Here is a 16,475-nt window from a genome sequence, read left to right as displayed (position 1 = left end):
TGTAACGTTTATCAACAGGACACATCAACTTTAACTGGAAAAAAAAAAAAGAAATAAGGAGCAACAAAAGTGTTTTTGCTACAAAATATCACTAAAAACATGTGAAGCACTTGTATGAGAGGAAACCAAAGTGCAGCTGTTGATACTGAGTTTGTTTTGTGGGGGGGGTGGATTTTAAGCAGCGTAGTGTGAACGTGTAAAATGACGAGTCGAGAGGGGGAAAAAACCTCTAAATGAGCTCTGAGAAGAGAGACAAAGGGACAAAGACGGTGTAAAAGTTTGGTTCAGCTTCATTCAAATATACATCTTAACTTCCAAGTGCACGCACGCACGCACACACACACACACACACACACACACACACACAGACAGTCTTTCAAATATGCCAGAAACCAACAACAACAAAAAATCCCACAGTTTAAAAAAATAGCGAAAAGTTCTTTGTACACTTACACATAACAACTGTTGACATGTTCCCAAACCCTGACGTACGACATCCACTCCCAAACATAAGGTCGTAAGCATCAAGCTACAGTGAGTGCTTTCATAAAAACGCACAGTAGTTCAAATAAAATGGCTCCTTTTCAAATAAATAAAGTCGTGACAAAAAAATGACCTTCAGTACATTATTAAGATGAACCGACAAGAAACTTCCTTGTAAAAACCACACTTAAAAGATGTCATCATTTACAAACTCTTCTTGTACAGTAAAACAGACTCCCCTCTTCTTCGTTTTTTTTAGCTTATAAATCTAAGGTTTAGCGATCGTTACTTGGACGCACGCCCACCACCTCGCTGAACGCTTCAGGATGGATTTCCCCAGTGCTCTCTGACCCTCACATCTCTGACTCAGCAGTCTCTGAAGAGTTTAATCGTTTCTGATGTTCTGCACTGGTGATAGTGTTTTGATTTTGAGGAGGAGTTAGGCAGTCAGAGGTGGGCAAAAAGGGACGACCGCTTTTTCAAAAAATATTTCAGCAGGACCGGCGGTGGTGGTGCAACTGAGAGGCAGAGCAGGACAGCTAAAAAATTACAAAGAGAGCACTCGATGTTCTTTTTTCTCTCTCGGGGGGGAAAGAGGTGGAGGTGCTAAGAGGAAAGACAGATGAGGGAAAACAAAAAGACAGGACCGTTCTCCCAGAATTCATTGTGGCTGGTTGTGGGAGGACGGTATAAGAAGTTTACAGAGAGAGAGAGAGACAGAGAGACAAAGGGAGGTCACTCAAAAGAAGAAGAAGAGGAAGAGGAGGAGGAGGAGGAGGGAAGGCGAGCAGCAATTTGATTAGAGAGTGGTTTCATCTCCCATCATCTACTTTACAGAAGTTTTTTGTTTCTTTGTTTCCCTCCAGATGAGCCGCTTCAGAACTTCTTGGGACCCCAGGCGGACGTTTGCTTCGGGGCCACACCCGTCCCGAACGTGGGGAAATCCTCCGCGCTGCTCATGTCAGGAGCCTGGAACAAACGGACGCAAAAATGTAAAACACGCTGCGCTAATAACCTGGATGCTCCAATTCATCTGCATCTCCTCTTTTCCGCTGATTCACCACAGAGAGATAAACTAAAGGATCATTTTATTTCCCTAATGCGTCCACATTCATAAATGAGTGTAAGGTTAAAACTCAACATGTTCCACCTTGTTCCCTGCTGCGTTCCAGGGGGCGTCCCGCACCACAAAGCCCTTGGCTGGACCCCCGCTGCCGTCATCGCCTCCTCCTCCTCCTCCCACTCCCCCTCCGTAGCGAGAGGGAGGCTTCATGTAAGCTGCCATGGTCTCCGTCTCTGTCACGCTGAGCATCTGAGAGAGGTGGAGAACGGACAGAGGGAAGAAAATTGCTCTTGCCCTTTTCCTTTTTTAAGCCTCAGTGCCAAAATTTTGTGTGACGGTCTTCATCAACTTACGTATTCCTCCTCGAGGTTGAGCAGGTGGTCGACGGCGTTGTCGACAGTCTCAGGAAGGCCCGTCACCGTCACTTTGTCGGGCTCGTCGGAGCCTGGCTGAGGGAACCGGATGTCCACCTGAACGGGAGGAAACAAGGTTCAAATCGTATTCAAACTCAAACTATGAACCGGTGTGTGTGAAATTCCTAATTCCTAACCTTGAACTCCTCCATCAGCTTGCGGATGGCTTTGCCTCGGGCTCCTATGATGCGGGCGTGGGTCCTCGGGTCCAGGTGGACATCTTGGCTCACCATCTCCTGCAACTCGGCCACCAGCTGCTGGATGGCTTGACGCGCCTCCTCCACGTTACGCTCGTACCCCGAGATCACGATCAGATCCTGGGAGGGGGAAAAAAAAACAGGAACGGGGAAAAATGCGTGAGTTGTTTGAGATCAAGTTACAGTTTATGTGAACAGGCGGTAAACTATTTTTTATGGACATAACGCAAACACACCTGCTGCTCGTCTCCTTTGTCGGGGAACTGGATGCTGACGTCGTGGTCTTTCCTGATCTGAGAGATGACCGCTCCTTTGCGGCCGATGATCTTGGGATGAAACTTTGGATCTACGGACATGGTTACCTTGAAACTGCGCAGAGCCTGAGAAGGAAAGAAAGGGCAGCAGAGACGTTTAGAGACTGAAATATCTTTATGACACGATGATAACTATGTTCAGGGTTCCTACACATTTCCTACTTCAAAATACCAGACTTTTCCAGACTCTAATTTCAAGACTTCTCAGAGGATTTTTCACTCAGCATTAAACATCTGAATACCAATTGTTAGACGCTTATTATGTAAATAAATGGTTTCAAGATTAAACTTTTAACACGTATGTTAAATTCTCATTATGTTGGCAAGTAATTACAAGACACTTTTACCTACGTATTGTTGTTCATATAAGTGAATGAACTCCAAACCGAGAAATGTTCAACGCACAGCATTTTATTCACGCTAAATGCTAAAAGAGTGAAATGAATAACTGTGAACCTGTAACTCTACAGACAGGAACAGTAGAGACGAACAATTCACCAGGAACTACAGAAAACACGAGTCTGTGCTTCATTGGCTTTAGATGGAGTAAACATACTGTAAATCAATAAAATGATAAATAAAAAATAAAATGTATGAAAAAAATTCAATAAATGGTACCATGGTGGCCCGACACCATTCTACAGCTGGCTTGATTAGTTTCATATCATCGACAGGTCGGCTGTGTTGCGTTACTAAACTTGTTTTGATTTGTATTTATTTATATATTTTATTTTAGAAAGTGAGATAATAGTCTGGAAACAACACAAACTCTTTTCCAAACTCATCCAGACCTGGAAATGACTCAAATTAAATTCCATACTTTTCTATAGTGCGTAGGAACCCTGTATGCTGTCTGAGTGTCTTGTACCCTGTCCTCCTGCTCGGCCTGCAGTTCTTTGACCCTCTCGAGCAGACCCTGTTTGGCTCGCTCCACGTTGGCCACCAGTCCCGTCACCTTGATCACATCCAGCTGCTTCTCCGGCTGCGGCACCCAGATGTTCACCTGCAAAACCACACAGCCAACAATCAGTTTGAGGTTACTTAGGTTTCACTTGCACTCCACTCCTTTCTCAACCAATTAAATGTCCTTTTGACCTGCAGTTAGGTCTGACGGCCAGAAGATGGCGCCAGAGAGAGTATCATCTCACCTCGTATTCCTCCATCATCTTCCTGATCCCACTGCCCTTCTGACCAATGATGTAGCGATGCAGCTCATAAGACACTTCCACGTCCTCCGTTATGGGCACCAGCGCCTGAAAAAGGAGGAAGATTTATTATTGAGGAAACGGACAAAACAACAGGCATCACTTCTAGAACTGGAAGTTAAAGTGTAATTCCGGCGCATAATCCTCCCATTGTCTTTTTCAGCACTTACACACCTCAAATAAGCCATCGAGACAGTTTTTTCGTGTATGAACTATTAACGGAGAAATCCAGGAGAGTCTCTAACAGCCGGACGTGGCTAACACTGATTAGCTCGGGGCAGCACGGTGAAGGCATTAAAAAATCTTTATTAACCACTAATACTGCTCAAAATAATACCAAACCTCTGCAGTAGCATGGTAAGAGTCCCTACACATAAAACAAAGCACCAACAACGTAGTTAATGAACCCGGAGTTTATTAAGTGTGTTTTAAAGACTTACCTACTGGCCCAGGTACCAGCTCCTCTCATAGTAAAGTCCATTCAAGTCGATTACCAAAGTAAATCCAAAAGAAAGGAGCCCATTGATGCTTCGTTTCATGTGTAAGGACTCTTATCATGCTACTGCAGTTTTGCGGTTTGGTGTTATTTCGAGCATTAGTGGTTAAAAAAGACGTTTTAATGCCTTCACCGTACTGCCCTGAGCTGTTCTCGATGGCTTATTTGATGTGTGTAAGTACTTTAAATGGCGCCTACCAGCAGGGCAGCTTTAGCCAGTTCACACTTCTCTGCACGCCCGGCGATGGTGATGATGTCACACTTGCGGGCGACAAACTCCACCTCTGGACTGACGTCACCGTTTTCCTGTGGTGGAGCCTCCTGTCCTGTAATTTTACCACAGATAATGGATTAAAAGACAGGTTTTGCCTGTTTCCTGTGTAATCATATAACTTCAGATGTAATTTCCATCAGAGAAGCACATTATTGTTCCCACATTACAGATTCAAATATCACATAAGAGCCTGCTGAACTGGCTGCTGGGACAGATAAACCTCAGCAGCATTTAACTGGTGACTTTCTTATCTGCTCTGCTCTCTTTGAGGTGGCAACACATTAACAACAGCATTGGTGTCACAGCTGCAGGTATATAACGTCTCTTGCGTGTTGTTTTTTTTTACCTGCGGCGTTGTCTTCTCTCTCGGGGAACTTGATTTGGACCTCGTGCTCCCTGGTGATGTGCTGGATGCGGCAACCTTTGGGCCCCATGATGGCTCGGTGGTAGCGCTGAGGGATGGCCACCTCCACGCTCACCTGGGACTCCTGCTCGAGACAGGAGAGGAGACAGCTGGGTAACAACGGCACCGACAGAAAACATGGACACGTCACGTGTTCAGGAGGGTTACTTTTGTCCCTTCTGGATGTAAAATCACTGTCAGTTGGTTTCCATGACAGCTTAACTGAAAACTAAACGCCTATTTCTGCCTCCTGATCCTGATTTTGGCAGAGATTTTTTCTTTTTATGACCAAAAAATATTTGTGGGCAAAATGAAAACATACAGTGTTGTAATGAATTGTTTCTCAGTTCCTCAAATGTCTATTACCAGGTCCTCGATGATCTCCTGGATGCGTTTCTTGGCAGCCTCCACGCAGTCCTTGGCGCCCTTCAGAGTGACCCGCTGACTGTTGGCTCCCGTTCGAGGGAAGCTCACGGCCACTCCGCCGTACTCCTCCGCCAGCTCCCTCAGCACCTGCCCTCTCCGACACACAAAGTGGCGGTGGTGGCGAACGTCCACTACCATGCTGTCCTCCACCACGTCGTCCTGGAGATGGAGACGGCAGGAGCGTGGTGTGTGGTGAAAGATCATGACACCAGATTTAGAGAGGCTCTTTACATATGACGGCTAAATGTTTTTATAAATACAAAAATATATTGTTGCAATTTGTTTTCCTTCCGTCTGTTTTTGGTGGATAAATTATAAATGTATCCAAATCCTAAATGAATCAATTGCAAATAAAAAAACTCAATAAAGAAAACCTGACACACCAAAAAGACCACATTTACAGTATAGGCAGGCGTACTTTTATGTAATACAGAAAGTTGAGAAACCAATAAATAAAGCATAATTAAAAAGGAAAATTTAAAAATGAATTTAAGACAAATGCAGTGCAGCAGTTACCAGGTTTTTGACCAGACTTTCCAGCTCCTTCTGGGCCTGACGAACAGCTTCCTCCTTCCCTACGATGGTGATCAGCTCCTGCTCGGTGTCATCCGGTGACGGGAAGATGATGCGGGCGCCCGTCTTGTCCCGCACGCGGCGAATGTTGGCCCCTCCACGGCCAATCAGGAACTTATGGTACTCTGGTTTGGCCTGAAGCTCAGCTGTGAAGTTGTTGACTTGCTGAAGAGGCAGGAAAGAAGGAAAAAAGGGCAAACACTTACACTATACTTTGACTGATCCTCAGTCTGTAACCATTCTTCAGACTTTTCTGTCTCCGCCCACCTTCTCTTCAGCCAGTTGCAGCAGCTGTTTCTTGGCCTTCTCCACCTCGCCGGCGGGCCCTCTGATGGTCACCTTGTCTGAGCCGGAGCCCTCGGAAGGGAAATGTATGTGGACGCCGCCGCAGTCCTCCATGATGGAGCGCACGAGGCAGCCCTTTGAGCCGATCAGAGAGTTGTGGAGCTTGGCGGGGATGGCGACCTCCGTCTCCTTAATGTTCGCCTGAAGGGATGAAGAGAGAGAGAAGGAGATACTGAGGTACAGCTACATTTGCAGCATTATGTCTTCTCACCTAATCCTTCTCCTGATATACATATTTATATGGAAAAAGAAATATTACAACAAATATTGACACCGTAATCTGTAATTCTTCTTAATTCAATTTTAGATTTTGGTCCAAAAATCGCAATCTGAGTTGTAATTTAAATTCCTTCTTCACCTTTGGAACGGTATTTCAACCAAAAAAATTTATCTCAACTCAATGTCCACTGACTCGCTTTTCCCAGGTTTTATCTGGGGTATTTTCCGCCTTTACTACGTAGCAAGAGTGGAAAGATTGCAGGAAATGAGGGAGACAGAGATGCAACAAATATGAACCGTCGATGTTGCAGCTTACGGTTTGCCCCGCTCTCCAGAGCTTTAAACCACATCTCATGGCCATCGTCTGATGAGAAAGATGGGAGGATACAGCTGAAAGCTCAGCTTGTTAAACCTTATTCTGATCATACATCCATCTCATGTTAACTGGATAAGATCACCTCGTAATGAAGTGTGAAAAATATGTGTCAATACTGTCGATCACACACACACTTTTTTAATTAGTAGTTAATAAGTAGTTATAAATAATAAAAGTAATTTTTTAGGGGAGCATGAATGAAAGAACCCTGGAAGCTGCAACCCATGACAAAACCAGTGTGCCGTCTCTCACCAGTTCTCTCTGGATAGCGAGGATTCGCTCTCTGGCGGCCTCACAGTTGATCTTCTTGCCCGTGATGACGATCATCTCGGAGTTACTGTTCTCTGTCGGCAGGTCGATCTTAGTGTTGGTCTCTTCACGGATCTGGTGGCATAAACAACATCAGTTATTCTGTGCCTTTAACATAATGTAACATTAGTTCTGGCGATTTTTAAAGTGAGTCTCACCTTTTTGATGTTGGCGCCGCCCTTACCGATGATGTTTTTGTGAAACTGCTTGAAGATGGGAACGGAGAGCGAGAAGCTGTTCTCGATCTGGAAAAAGAAACAAAAGTTGCTGTGAAGTGCAGAGAGAGAGACGGAGATGGATGAAGAGACGAAGACAGAACGTGGAGGGTCGTACCAGGTCGGCGATGATTTTCTGGAGGAACTTTGCGCATTTCTCCACCTCGTTCTTCGGCCCTCTCAGCTGGACAATGTCGCTCTTCTGCGCCGGGTCGGGGAAATTGATAATGACCTAGAAGCAGATGAGATAAAGACTTGTTGTGTATTGTTCACGGTGATGAACGGGTGAGATAAAGTGCAGTGAGGGTGAGAGGAAACATTCACCTCGGGGAACTTGTCTCGAACTTCTTTGATCTTTTCTCCCTTCTGGCCGATGATTGTCCGATGGAACTTCTGCTCCACGATGAGGTCTTTGGTGCGCTCGTTTTCCTGGAAATTGGGGGAAAAAAGCTTCAGCCGACCACTGTGGCAACGAGCAGAATGAATGAATGAGCCAACCTAAACTCTGACCCCCATTCTCACCATTCTCTGGACCATCTCGATGAGCTCTCTGCGTGCCAGCTGGACTCCTTTGGGGTCTCCCTCGATCCGGACCAGCCCACTTCGTTCAGAGTCCTGGGGGATTCGCACCGACACTTTGTACTGCTCCTTGATCCGATTGACTGAGGGGTTGCATTTTTTCAAATTTGTGTCAGAAATTTTTCGTCCAAATCTTTTTTCCAACACTCACAACCACCTGCAGGCTTGACAGGTGGCTGAAACTGAAAGGTGGCGGTGATCCGCTTGAGTTTTTATGTTGGAAAAAAGTTTCAAACTGATCACAACTTTCACAACTTTTCCAGATCCCTCTCCACTTCTCTGCTTCACACTCTGAAAACTCTTCTACAGTCCGTTGTAAATAGTTAGTTAGTTAGTTAATTCTTTATTGTCCACGGTGTGGAGATACATGACATGAAATGAGGCCGACCATAATTACTGTGATGCAGCTGACAGTATAAACGTTTTACAGATACTTTTCAAGCCTTTAAAGTGTAATTCCATCATAAAATCCTCCCATGTCATGTCTTTTTCAGCACTTACATACATGAAAGCCATCGAGACAGTTTCTTTTTGTATATAAACTATTAACGGAGAAATCCGGGAGAGTCGCTAACAGCCGGACGTGGCTAACACTGATTAGCTCGGGGCAGTACGTTGAAGGCATTTCAGTGCATGTCAGATTGCATGTCAAGACCGACAACAAGTCATTTGCACAAGATGTGACATTGCTGACTAAAAAAAATATAAAGTGGCTACGTTTACTGAGTCAGTCGCTTAAAAAAACAGAAACTAAAATGTCTGATCCCACTGGCATTTGAACTCTAAACCCCCAGAAGTGTCAATGTCACAGTTTTTTTCTGTTGAGATCAGCAGAACAGAAGCGTACTCACTGTTGGCTCCGTTCTTTCCGATGAGGTGTCTGTGGAAACGCTGATCTATGATGACTTCAGTGTAGTCCATCCTCACCAGCTGGACGCAGAGGGGCAAACGGAGATTTGTCACTGAACTTTGTTCCCAGAGCTGCCGAACACCCTCGAATCTCTATCTATTTTTTCTCTTTCTCTGCATCCTGAGCGTTTGACTGTTATGAGATTATTTTCATTATCGATTCATCTGCTAATTACTTTCTTTGATTCATGGTTCAGATTTTAAAATGCCGAAAAATGTTTTACTCGTTACAATTCCCTGAAGCCCAGGATGTCGGCTTCAAAATGCTTATTTTGTCTGATAACAGTTCAAAGCAGGAAACTCTTTGAACAGCTGGAGCCGTCTGGTGTTTCTTCTGAAAAATGGACTGTAAACAATTAACTGATTGTGGATTAGTCGATCCACAGAAACATTTCAGCTAGCGTTGATAATCGTTAAAAGTACATTTTCCCTCTGCAGTTGCCTATCTGAACTCCTTTTTTGGTCCAAGTGAACTATGTCAAAAACATTATGTATAAAACATTAAAATATTTCATGGACATAATATAGCAGCCTTTTGTATTTATTTTTTCTTATCTTAACTTATCAGGGTAATTATTTTGTCCTTTGAAAATGTTTAATTAAAAATATTGTGTTATGTTATGGTAAAAAAAGATTTAATTCAAACATTTGTGTGTGTGTGTGTGTGTGTGTGTGTGTGTGTGTGTGTGTGTGTGTGTGTGCGCGCGTGCATGTGTGTGTACTCACCAGGTCCTTGATGATCTCTTGGATCTGAGCCTGAGCCTGTTCCACCTCCTCTGTTGGCCCCTCCAGACTGATGCGCTCCTCGCCGTCCGTAAACTCTATGTGAACCTACACACACAAACACACACACACACACACACACACACACACACACACACACACACACACACACACACACACACACACAAACACACACAAACACACACACACACACACACACACAAACACACACACGTATACACATACACATACACACACACACACACACGTACACACACACATGAATAAAGGCGAAACAGCATGTGTTGCCCCCACACGGTGTCACAGTAAATAAAACTCATCTCAGTATCCTCTGCTTCTCTATTTTCCCTCCTTCTTCATCTCCTACATCACATACACACAAGCCTGTGAATGTTCTCATTTGTCTGATGAAGCCTCTTGGATGAGAGGTGAAACGTCTTCCTAGACAAATAACCAAGTCCAGTTGCTTTTTGACTGAAATTGCTTTGGGGATACACACAAGTCCTCCTCCGTACTGCAGGAGGAGACTGTGTGTTTCAACCTCAGATCTCCCCACCCCTTTCCTGTCTCTCCCTCTCTCCTCTTACCCGTGGTAGCTGCTGTGTGATCCGCCCGATGTTCTGTCCTTTCTTGCCGATGATGAAGCGGTGCAGCCAGGCCGGAGCAGTCACCTCCACCACCATCACGCTCTTTGCCTGCACAGGGACAGAAGTCAAAAATCAAATTTTACATTCACAACCTCATCGCTCGAATGACTGCGTGTCAGATAGTCATCATGGCGCTCTCTCCTCACCTTTGCGTACACCTGTGTGAGCGCCGGTCCCAGCTTGTCGGGCTCCCCCCTGAGGATGATGGTCTCTGAGCCGGAGTCCAGAGGAGGCATCTCCACAGAAACCCCAGTGGTCTCGAGGATCTCCTGCAGGGTGTTGCCCTTCGGACCGATGATGTACTTATGCTGAGACTTCTTCACCTCCACGGAGATGGTGGTGGTCTTCCTCTTCTGCAGAGCGCGGGTGGATGAGGAGAAGATTAGAAAGTGATGAGTGAGCGTTGTTCGAAAAGGAAAAGCGGCAGTGAGAGGAAGGGCAGCGGGGAGGAAGCGAGGTGAATTGAGGAGCAGAGTGAGGGATGGGAAGGAACACGACAGGAGACAGAAAGAGTGATGACAGACAGGAAGCAGGACGGACAGATGAAAGTTGGCGTGAGTAGGCAGAAAGGGAGTGAGAGACGAGGCGAGCAGAGAAGAGAGGAAGCGAGAGGGCAACAGAGAAAACAGATTTGTTTTTGCCTCTCATGCATATGCACTAAATGACATTAGCATTCTCATCCTGTTGTTCGCTGACGAAATCCAATTTTCTCTCCACATTATCTCCGGCCTGCCTATCACCAGCACTCATCAGGCACCACACAAACACACACTTCCTCTCCACGTTTCATCCATCTTTTGTTGTTTCTTGTGTGCGTGCGGTGGTAAATAAAACAACGCCACTGTTGAAATCAATGATACTGAAAGAATGAACTGCCCCAAAGATGAGGTTTTAAGATCCAGGCGGCCGAGGGAACAAGTGGAGAAAACGCAGAGCCACGGAGTTAATAACCTGCAGTCACGTTGTGCGTCTGCGAACCCGCTCATGCACAGCTCAGGTTGTTCAAGCACAGATTAAAACGTTTGCATAAATTACTCAACAATCCGCAAAATGTCTAAATGATGTCGGTAGGAATGCATACAAACAAGTGAGACTAGTCTCTCTTTCGCTGATTGTCCGAGAGCCGTTTGTCATATTTTGCTTTACTTTTGTGTGTCTTGCGGTTCTTACAATGATACGTAGCACACACGTGCACAGGTAATATTGTAAACATAGTTTTTCCCTTCTTCATTCTAAAAAAACCCAAACCATCCTGTTGACACAAGGACTTATATCGTTAATCTCCGTCCAAATGAAAATGCGAAAAAACCCTGAAACGCTGTCAAGAACATACCAAACCTCCTGATATTGAATTTGGGGGAGATCGACCTACCCTGAATTCACTAGTAGGAGGTTCCCCTTTGACAGGCACTTTACTTATTTGGAGGTCTGAAGCTTCCGACTTCCCATGGCACTTGAACGCAGCATGAGCAGCGCAAGTGAAACGGAGCGATGAATGACAGCCAGAAATTTCAGTAAATCATTTTATTCGATCTGAATAAAATGATTTACTGAGCTTCCTGGCTGTCATCCATTGGTCAGATTCTTTTAGAAATATATGAGAACGGAATATTTTTGAGTTTCAACACCGGCTGGTTTTCTTTTACATTTTAGTGTGACATACGCTTATCAGGAGCATTTTAAAATTAAAGAAGAAAAGTGTAGAAAGGACAGAAAGGTAAAAACTGCTTTAAAGGTCATTAAGTAAGTTGTCACAAAGTTTACTGTACCTGACTGCAACTAACTTTATTTTCCATTTAGGTGGCACAAAATAAATTGTATTCAAGACTTTCTTTCAGCAGTTGGTAGTAGAGATAGAGACAGCAAACACAGGGGGACAGAGATGAATGCCATGAAACAAAAGTGAACGCCGCGGTTGTATGGTGTGTTTCTTTCTCTCAGTCCACCAGGAGGACAATCAAATAGATTGCAGTTAGATTAAAGACTGCTTTGTACATAAAACTCTTCTTATTTAAGCTGCTGCTAAGCCACTAATGGCTTTAAAAGAGAACCAATTAAACATTGCAAATCAATTCTAAAGCCAATCAGGAGTGTGGTTATATAAGCTCCTTATATGAACGGACGCACCTTGTCGTCGTAGATGGCTCGGATGCGGCTGAGCGCCAGGGCGACGGCTTCCTTCTCTCCGGTGATGACGATCTCGTCCTTGGGCAGGCTAGGTGGGGGGATGCTGATGCGGGCGCCCGTCTCCTGGCTCAGCTCCTGCACCAGCCGGTTGTGGGCGCCGGCGATGAAGGGGTGAAAGGCCTTCTCCAGGGACAGACGCTCCACTGCACGCTTGTCCTGGTGAGCAGGTGAAGGGAGTCGGAAAACGTTTACCCCTTCGTCCATTTCGAGGCCATTTAACCGTCAACTACTTCTGGTTTGAGGCCGCCATCTTTAAAGATAACAGATTGAACCCAGCAGCTCACCTGTTCAGCAGAGATCAGAAGTATTTCATGACGCGCCTTCTCGATGCCCTCCTTGGTGCCGGTGATGCGGATGTTGGCGCTGGAGTCGTCGGGACGTGGAATAGCGATCTTGGTGGCGGTTTTCAGCTCCAGCTCCTGCAGCTTCTCGCCATTCTTACCGATGACAAAACGATGGTGCTCCTTGGGGATTGCGACCGTAGCTGAGGCCTGTGGGGGGAGCGAGGAACGTTTAGGGAGAAAATGCTAGATTTGCATTGTCAAACAACAGAAGTTAATCACTGGATCAGGGCTGAACTGATTTCCTTAGCAATAAATAGATCTCTCCATAGAAATATTAGTTTTCTAGTTTCTCACATTTCTAGTTTACATTCCAGTAACGGTGGAATATGTGGGTTTTCAGTCTGTAAACAAGAACAAAAGCATTCGACCCTGCAAAGAGGACAGTGTTTTTCTGCACTGGTGTATCAGTAACTGCAGCAGCTCTGCAGGTAGACCTCAGTGCACCACTTGAAGTTGAAATCAGCATGTTTAGTGCTGAAGCCCAGAAAGGCCAACCCTCGGGAGCTGATGGTTATTTTTCAGCTCAACTTCTTGTCCTGAACCAGCCTGCCGACACACTCAGATAGGATTCTTCAAGCTGCAGCTAGAACTACCTTTGCTAAATAATTTGTCACATTAAAAGCTCTCCTGATCCTTTTCATCTGTCTAAGTGATGCGAGGCGTCGTTCTTCCTCAAAGAAACATCTGTTACCCGCTGGTATGTTTCCAACGGTTTTCACTGTAAAGACAAAAACCCTCTTTTTTTTAACCCTCTGTCACTTTAAGATAGATTTGATGAGTTTTCGAAATACAGGAACGTGTAATCCCTTAAAAAAACACCAGCTTACAATGTGTTTGCATTTGTTTGTTGATTGTCTACAACTGTGTCCTGACAAGCTTACAAATGAAACCACAACGCTGTGCAAACACAACAAAGTAAATCCGTCATATTCAATAGATCTAGTCAAGAAAACACCCCTTCCATGCACCCAGTATCTCACAGCCCAACGGCTTAAACATGAAACAAACTACAGGCACAAACACTTGCGGTGAATCTACCTGCGTCTGCAGGCGAGCTACGATTTCCTTGCGAGCCTTCATGACAGAGTCCAGTTTGCCGGTGACCATGATGGACAGGCCCTGGTCTTTAGCCAGGGACAGCTCGATGTGGGCTCCCGTCCGCTGCATTATGTCCAAGCACACTTTAGCCTCCTCGCCTTCCCCGAACTGGCTGTTGTCCTTGTAACGACGCTCCTCCAGGGGCACGTGGAACACCTAGAGCGGGTTCAACGGGAGGTTCAAGTTTCAGGCGACTTGTCTCATTCGCTTATTTGCCATTAAATGGTGCATCTTATCCACCGCTAATGTGGCAAAAATTAAGCTAAAGAGCAACAGACATCAACATATGGTATTGATGCTTTTAATTATTTAGTTAGTTTGTTACTGTATGCAGTCAGTGGCTGCCTGACCTGGGTGATGACTGACGCTTTAATGGGCCTGATCCTGCTCCCCCACGCTGAAGCCGGCTCCCCGGCCTTTTCCCCCGGTGCCCCCTTCTCCGGCAGCGGAGGGAAGGCCTCCAGGTAGGTGGGGATGTAGGCCTCATCCTCCGGGACGCAGCCTGTTCCCAGAGAGACAAAAGATAAATAAAGCGATGATGAAGGCAAGTATGGAGGAAGAAAACAGTAAGCACATATGGACGGATAGAGGAGCATTTAAGGAGAAAGTTAAAGAGAGATCAACGAGGGGGTAGTACCTGAGAGGAGAAATACTGTAACTCAAAATCAAAAGTAAAAGCAGGTAAGGTCACCTGTGATCTCGTGGTCCTTGAGGCCACTGCGATGCTCTGCAAAGCTCTCCGGGGTCAACACTGCCACTGAGCTCATGGTTCAAGACTTATTCCGCTATTCCACTAAAAGAGAGAGAGAGCAAAACAATAATAAAGCTGAGGAGGAAATATATTAATGTATTATTATTGTATTTGTATTAACTGGACGATCCAAAGTCCGTCAGAAACACAGAAGTCAGTTTAAAACTTCACATCGTTCTCCCCCCCCCCCTTGATGTATTCTCTGGGATTGCTTTCCACAAGCCCCAGAAGATTGCGGCTGCCTCTGCCTCTGCGGCCTCTGTGCCACTGCACCTGACACTGCGCGTTACACCTGAGATGCTCCAATTAACACTTTACAAACCTCAGACAAACACACGAAGCCTCAGGACAGCGTCAGATACTGAGAGCCGTCTTAAGTCTAACAACAACTGCTGCTGCAGACATTTCTTGTGATTCAGAATCCTTTTTCCCTGAGCATTTTAAAATCCAAAGACAAATCCTTCAACTGTTTCTCAGACTGTGCACGTCAGACCATCTGTGTACACAGAGACAGACTTGTGATTTAGGGAGGATATTGCATTTTTATGGCGACTAACTTCTGGTGCCGCGATAAAATGAAAATCATTAAAATGCTAAAAAAAAACATTATTGATTGTTCTCTAATTAACAGTTGATGGAAGAAATCAGGATCTGTCTGATATCTGAAATTATTGGAATGACTCATTTTTATTTTATTGTTTTTCTTTAATATCTTTGAAAACCACCATTTTTTTTCTCACTCATCAAAAAACAAGCATGCTAAATCCATCCCCTCGCTGGGTTACTATGTGCTCCCAGTGTGAATTCAGATCATAACTGCAGGGAAAGACGCAGCTAAAGCCGAGAAAATCTAACTACACTTTAAAAGAAAGTCCAAGATGTATCTGAAGGAGTAAGAAGCAGGTGTTGTTGGAAATATAGAAGGATGTAGTGACACTTAGTTAAAGCTGTGGAAGAACGGATGGAACAGAAAAAGGCTTAACAAAAGTGCGCCCGGGCTTACCTGCAAAAGGTCAATTGCCAGAGAGTCCGTCCAGTTAGCAGCTACCGTAGGCGCTTCAGTGTGAGTGTGTGTTTCAGCTCCTGGTGCACACAGTTTGGGAACAAAAAAAATAAAAACAACAAAGATTGAAAGTGAACACTATAAATCAAAAAGCTATACAGTATGGAGGCTGGGTTAATACTGTGAACACCCACACTGCACTGCACCTTACACCGTCTGGATCTGATTCACTCTCCTCCTTTCTCTAACCCCTCCCCTCTACGCACCAGCATCGCTCTGCTCATCTTCCCTCCTTTAGAGTTTTACCAGTTCAACGCTTCAGGATATTTGAGAGTGTAAAACCACAAAATGTGAGTTTGGTAAATAAAGGTTCAGCTCCTGATGTCTCTTAGTAATAAGTTAACCCACAGCAGCCGGTTTGAAAGACAGTTGCAAACTCACGCTGTGCAGCAAACGACTCTTTAAACTTTTTAATTCTAGCGTAGAGACGTAAAGTTTCCAAAGATACCGAATAGGCCTATAGCGCCGATGCCTTAGCTGTGTGTTAAGGTTTGTTTGTTTGTTTATTTGGATCCCCTTTAGCTGCGGTAGCTAGAAGCTATTCTTCCAAGGGTCCTGCAGTTTTATGTTGTGACAATACAAATTACATAATCACATAAAACACAATACTCAAACATTAAACATCACATTAGACAAAATACAACTCAAATATTGACAGAATTAGCTGACGCCCTTAAACAAAATGTCAAAAAACAGACATTACACAAGAACTAGCATTAGATACTGAAGTTTTGTTAAAGGTTATATACTTTAAGTGACTTTTTAAACCTATATTGAGTGTTTTGTTGTTTAATATTATTCACATTCACACATTGCTCTGTATGTGACTGAATGTTGAACTG

General features: G+C 44.7%; 1 protein-coding gene across 1 annotated transcript; it reads right to left on the bottom strand.

Annotated features, from left to right (window-relative positions):
* Positions 1-330: 330 nt before the first annotated feature.
* Positions 331-15,650, bottom strand: hdlbpb (high density lipoprotein binding protein b). The gene is made up of 27 exons (XM_083937105.1): positions 15,574-15,650; positions 14,511-14,612; positions 14,170-14,321; positions 13,760-13,975; positions 12,662-12,868; positions 12,318-12,533; positions 10,337-10,543; positions 10,131-10,238; positions 9,526-9,630; positions 8,742-8,820; positions 7,834-7,973; positions 7,636-7,740; positions 7,430-7,543; positions 7,255-7,341; positions 7,040-7,171; positions 6,115-6,333; positions 5,791-6,012; positions 5,215-5,433; positions 4,792-4,933; positions 4,370-4,497; positions 3,619-3,723; positions 3,339-3,473; positions 2,393-2,536; positions 2,097-2,276; positions 1,900-2,016; positions 1,634-1,795; positions 331-1,452 (listed from the first exon to the last, which is right to left on the bottom strand). Exons 2-27 carry the CDS (start codon positions 14,584-14,586, stop codon positions 1,360-1,362), a joined length of 3,810 nt encoding a protein of 1,269 aa, XP_083793231.1. The 5' UTR covers positions 14,587-14,612; positions 15,574-15,650; the 3' UTR covers positions 331-1,359.
* Between the last annotated feature and the right edge of the window lie 825 nt (positions 15,651-16,475).

This window comes from Echiichthys vipera (assembly GCF_963691815.1).
Source record: "Echiichthys vipera genome assembly, chromosome: 22".
Taxonomy (NCBI): Eukaryota; Metazoa; Chordata; class Actinopteri; order Perciformes; family Trachinidae; genus Echiichthys; species Echiichthys vipera.
The sequence above is the reverse complement of the archived record's forward strand: the minus strand, read 5'-3'. Positions and strand labels throughout refer to the sequence as shown.

Bases quoted from the DNA above. Each gene is read 5' to 3' on its own strand.
- hdlbpb (XM_083937105.1), bottom strand. From the start codon at position 14,586: ATGAGCTCAGTGGCAGTGTTGACCCCGGAGAGCTTTGCAGAGCATCGC. The intron at 10,239-10,336 runs GTGAGGAGAGAG...GTCCCTGTGCAG, and splicing joins TCACACAGGTGTACGCAAAG to GCAAAGAGCGTGATGGTGGT. The intron at 2,537-3,338 runs GTACAAGACACT...TTTCCTTCTCAG, and splicing joins AGGCCGAGCAGGAGGACAGG to GCTCTGCGCAGTTTCAAGGT.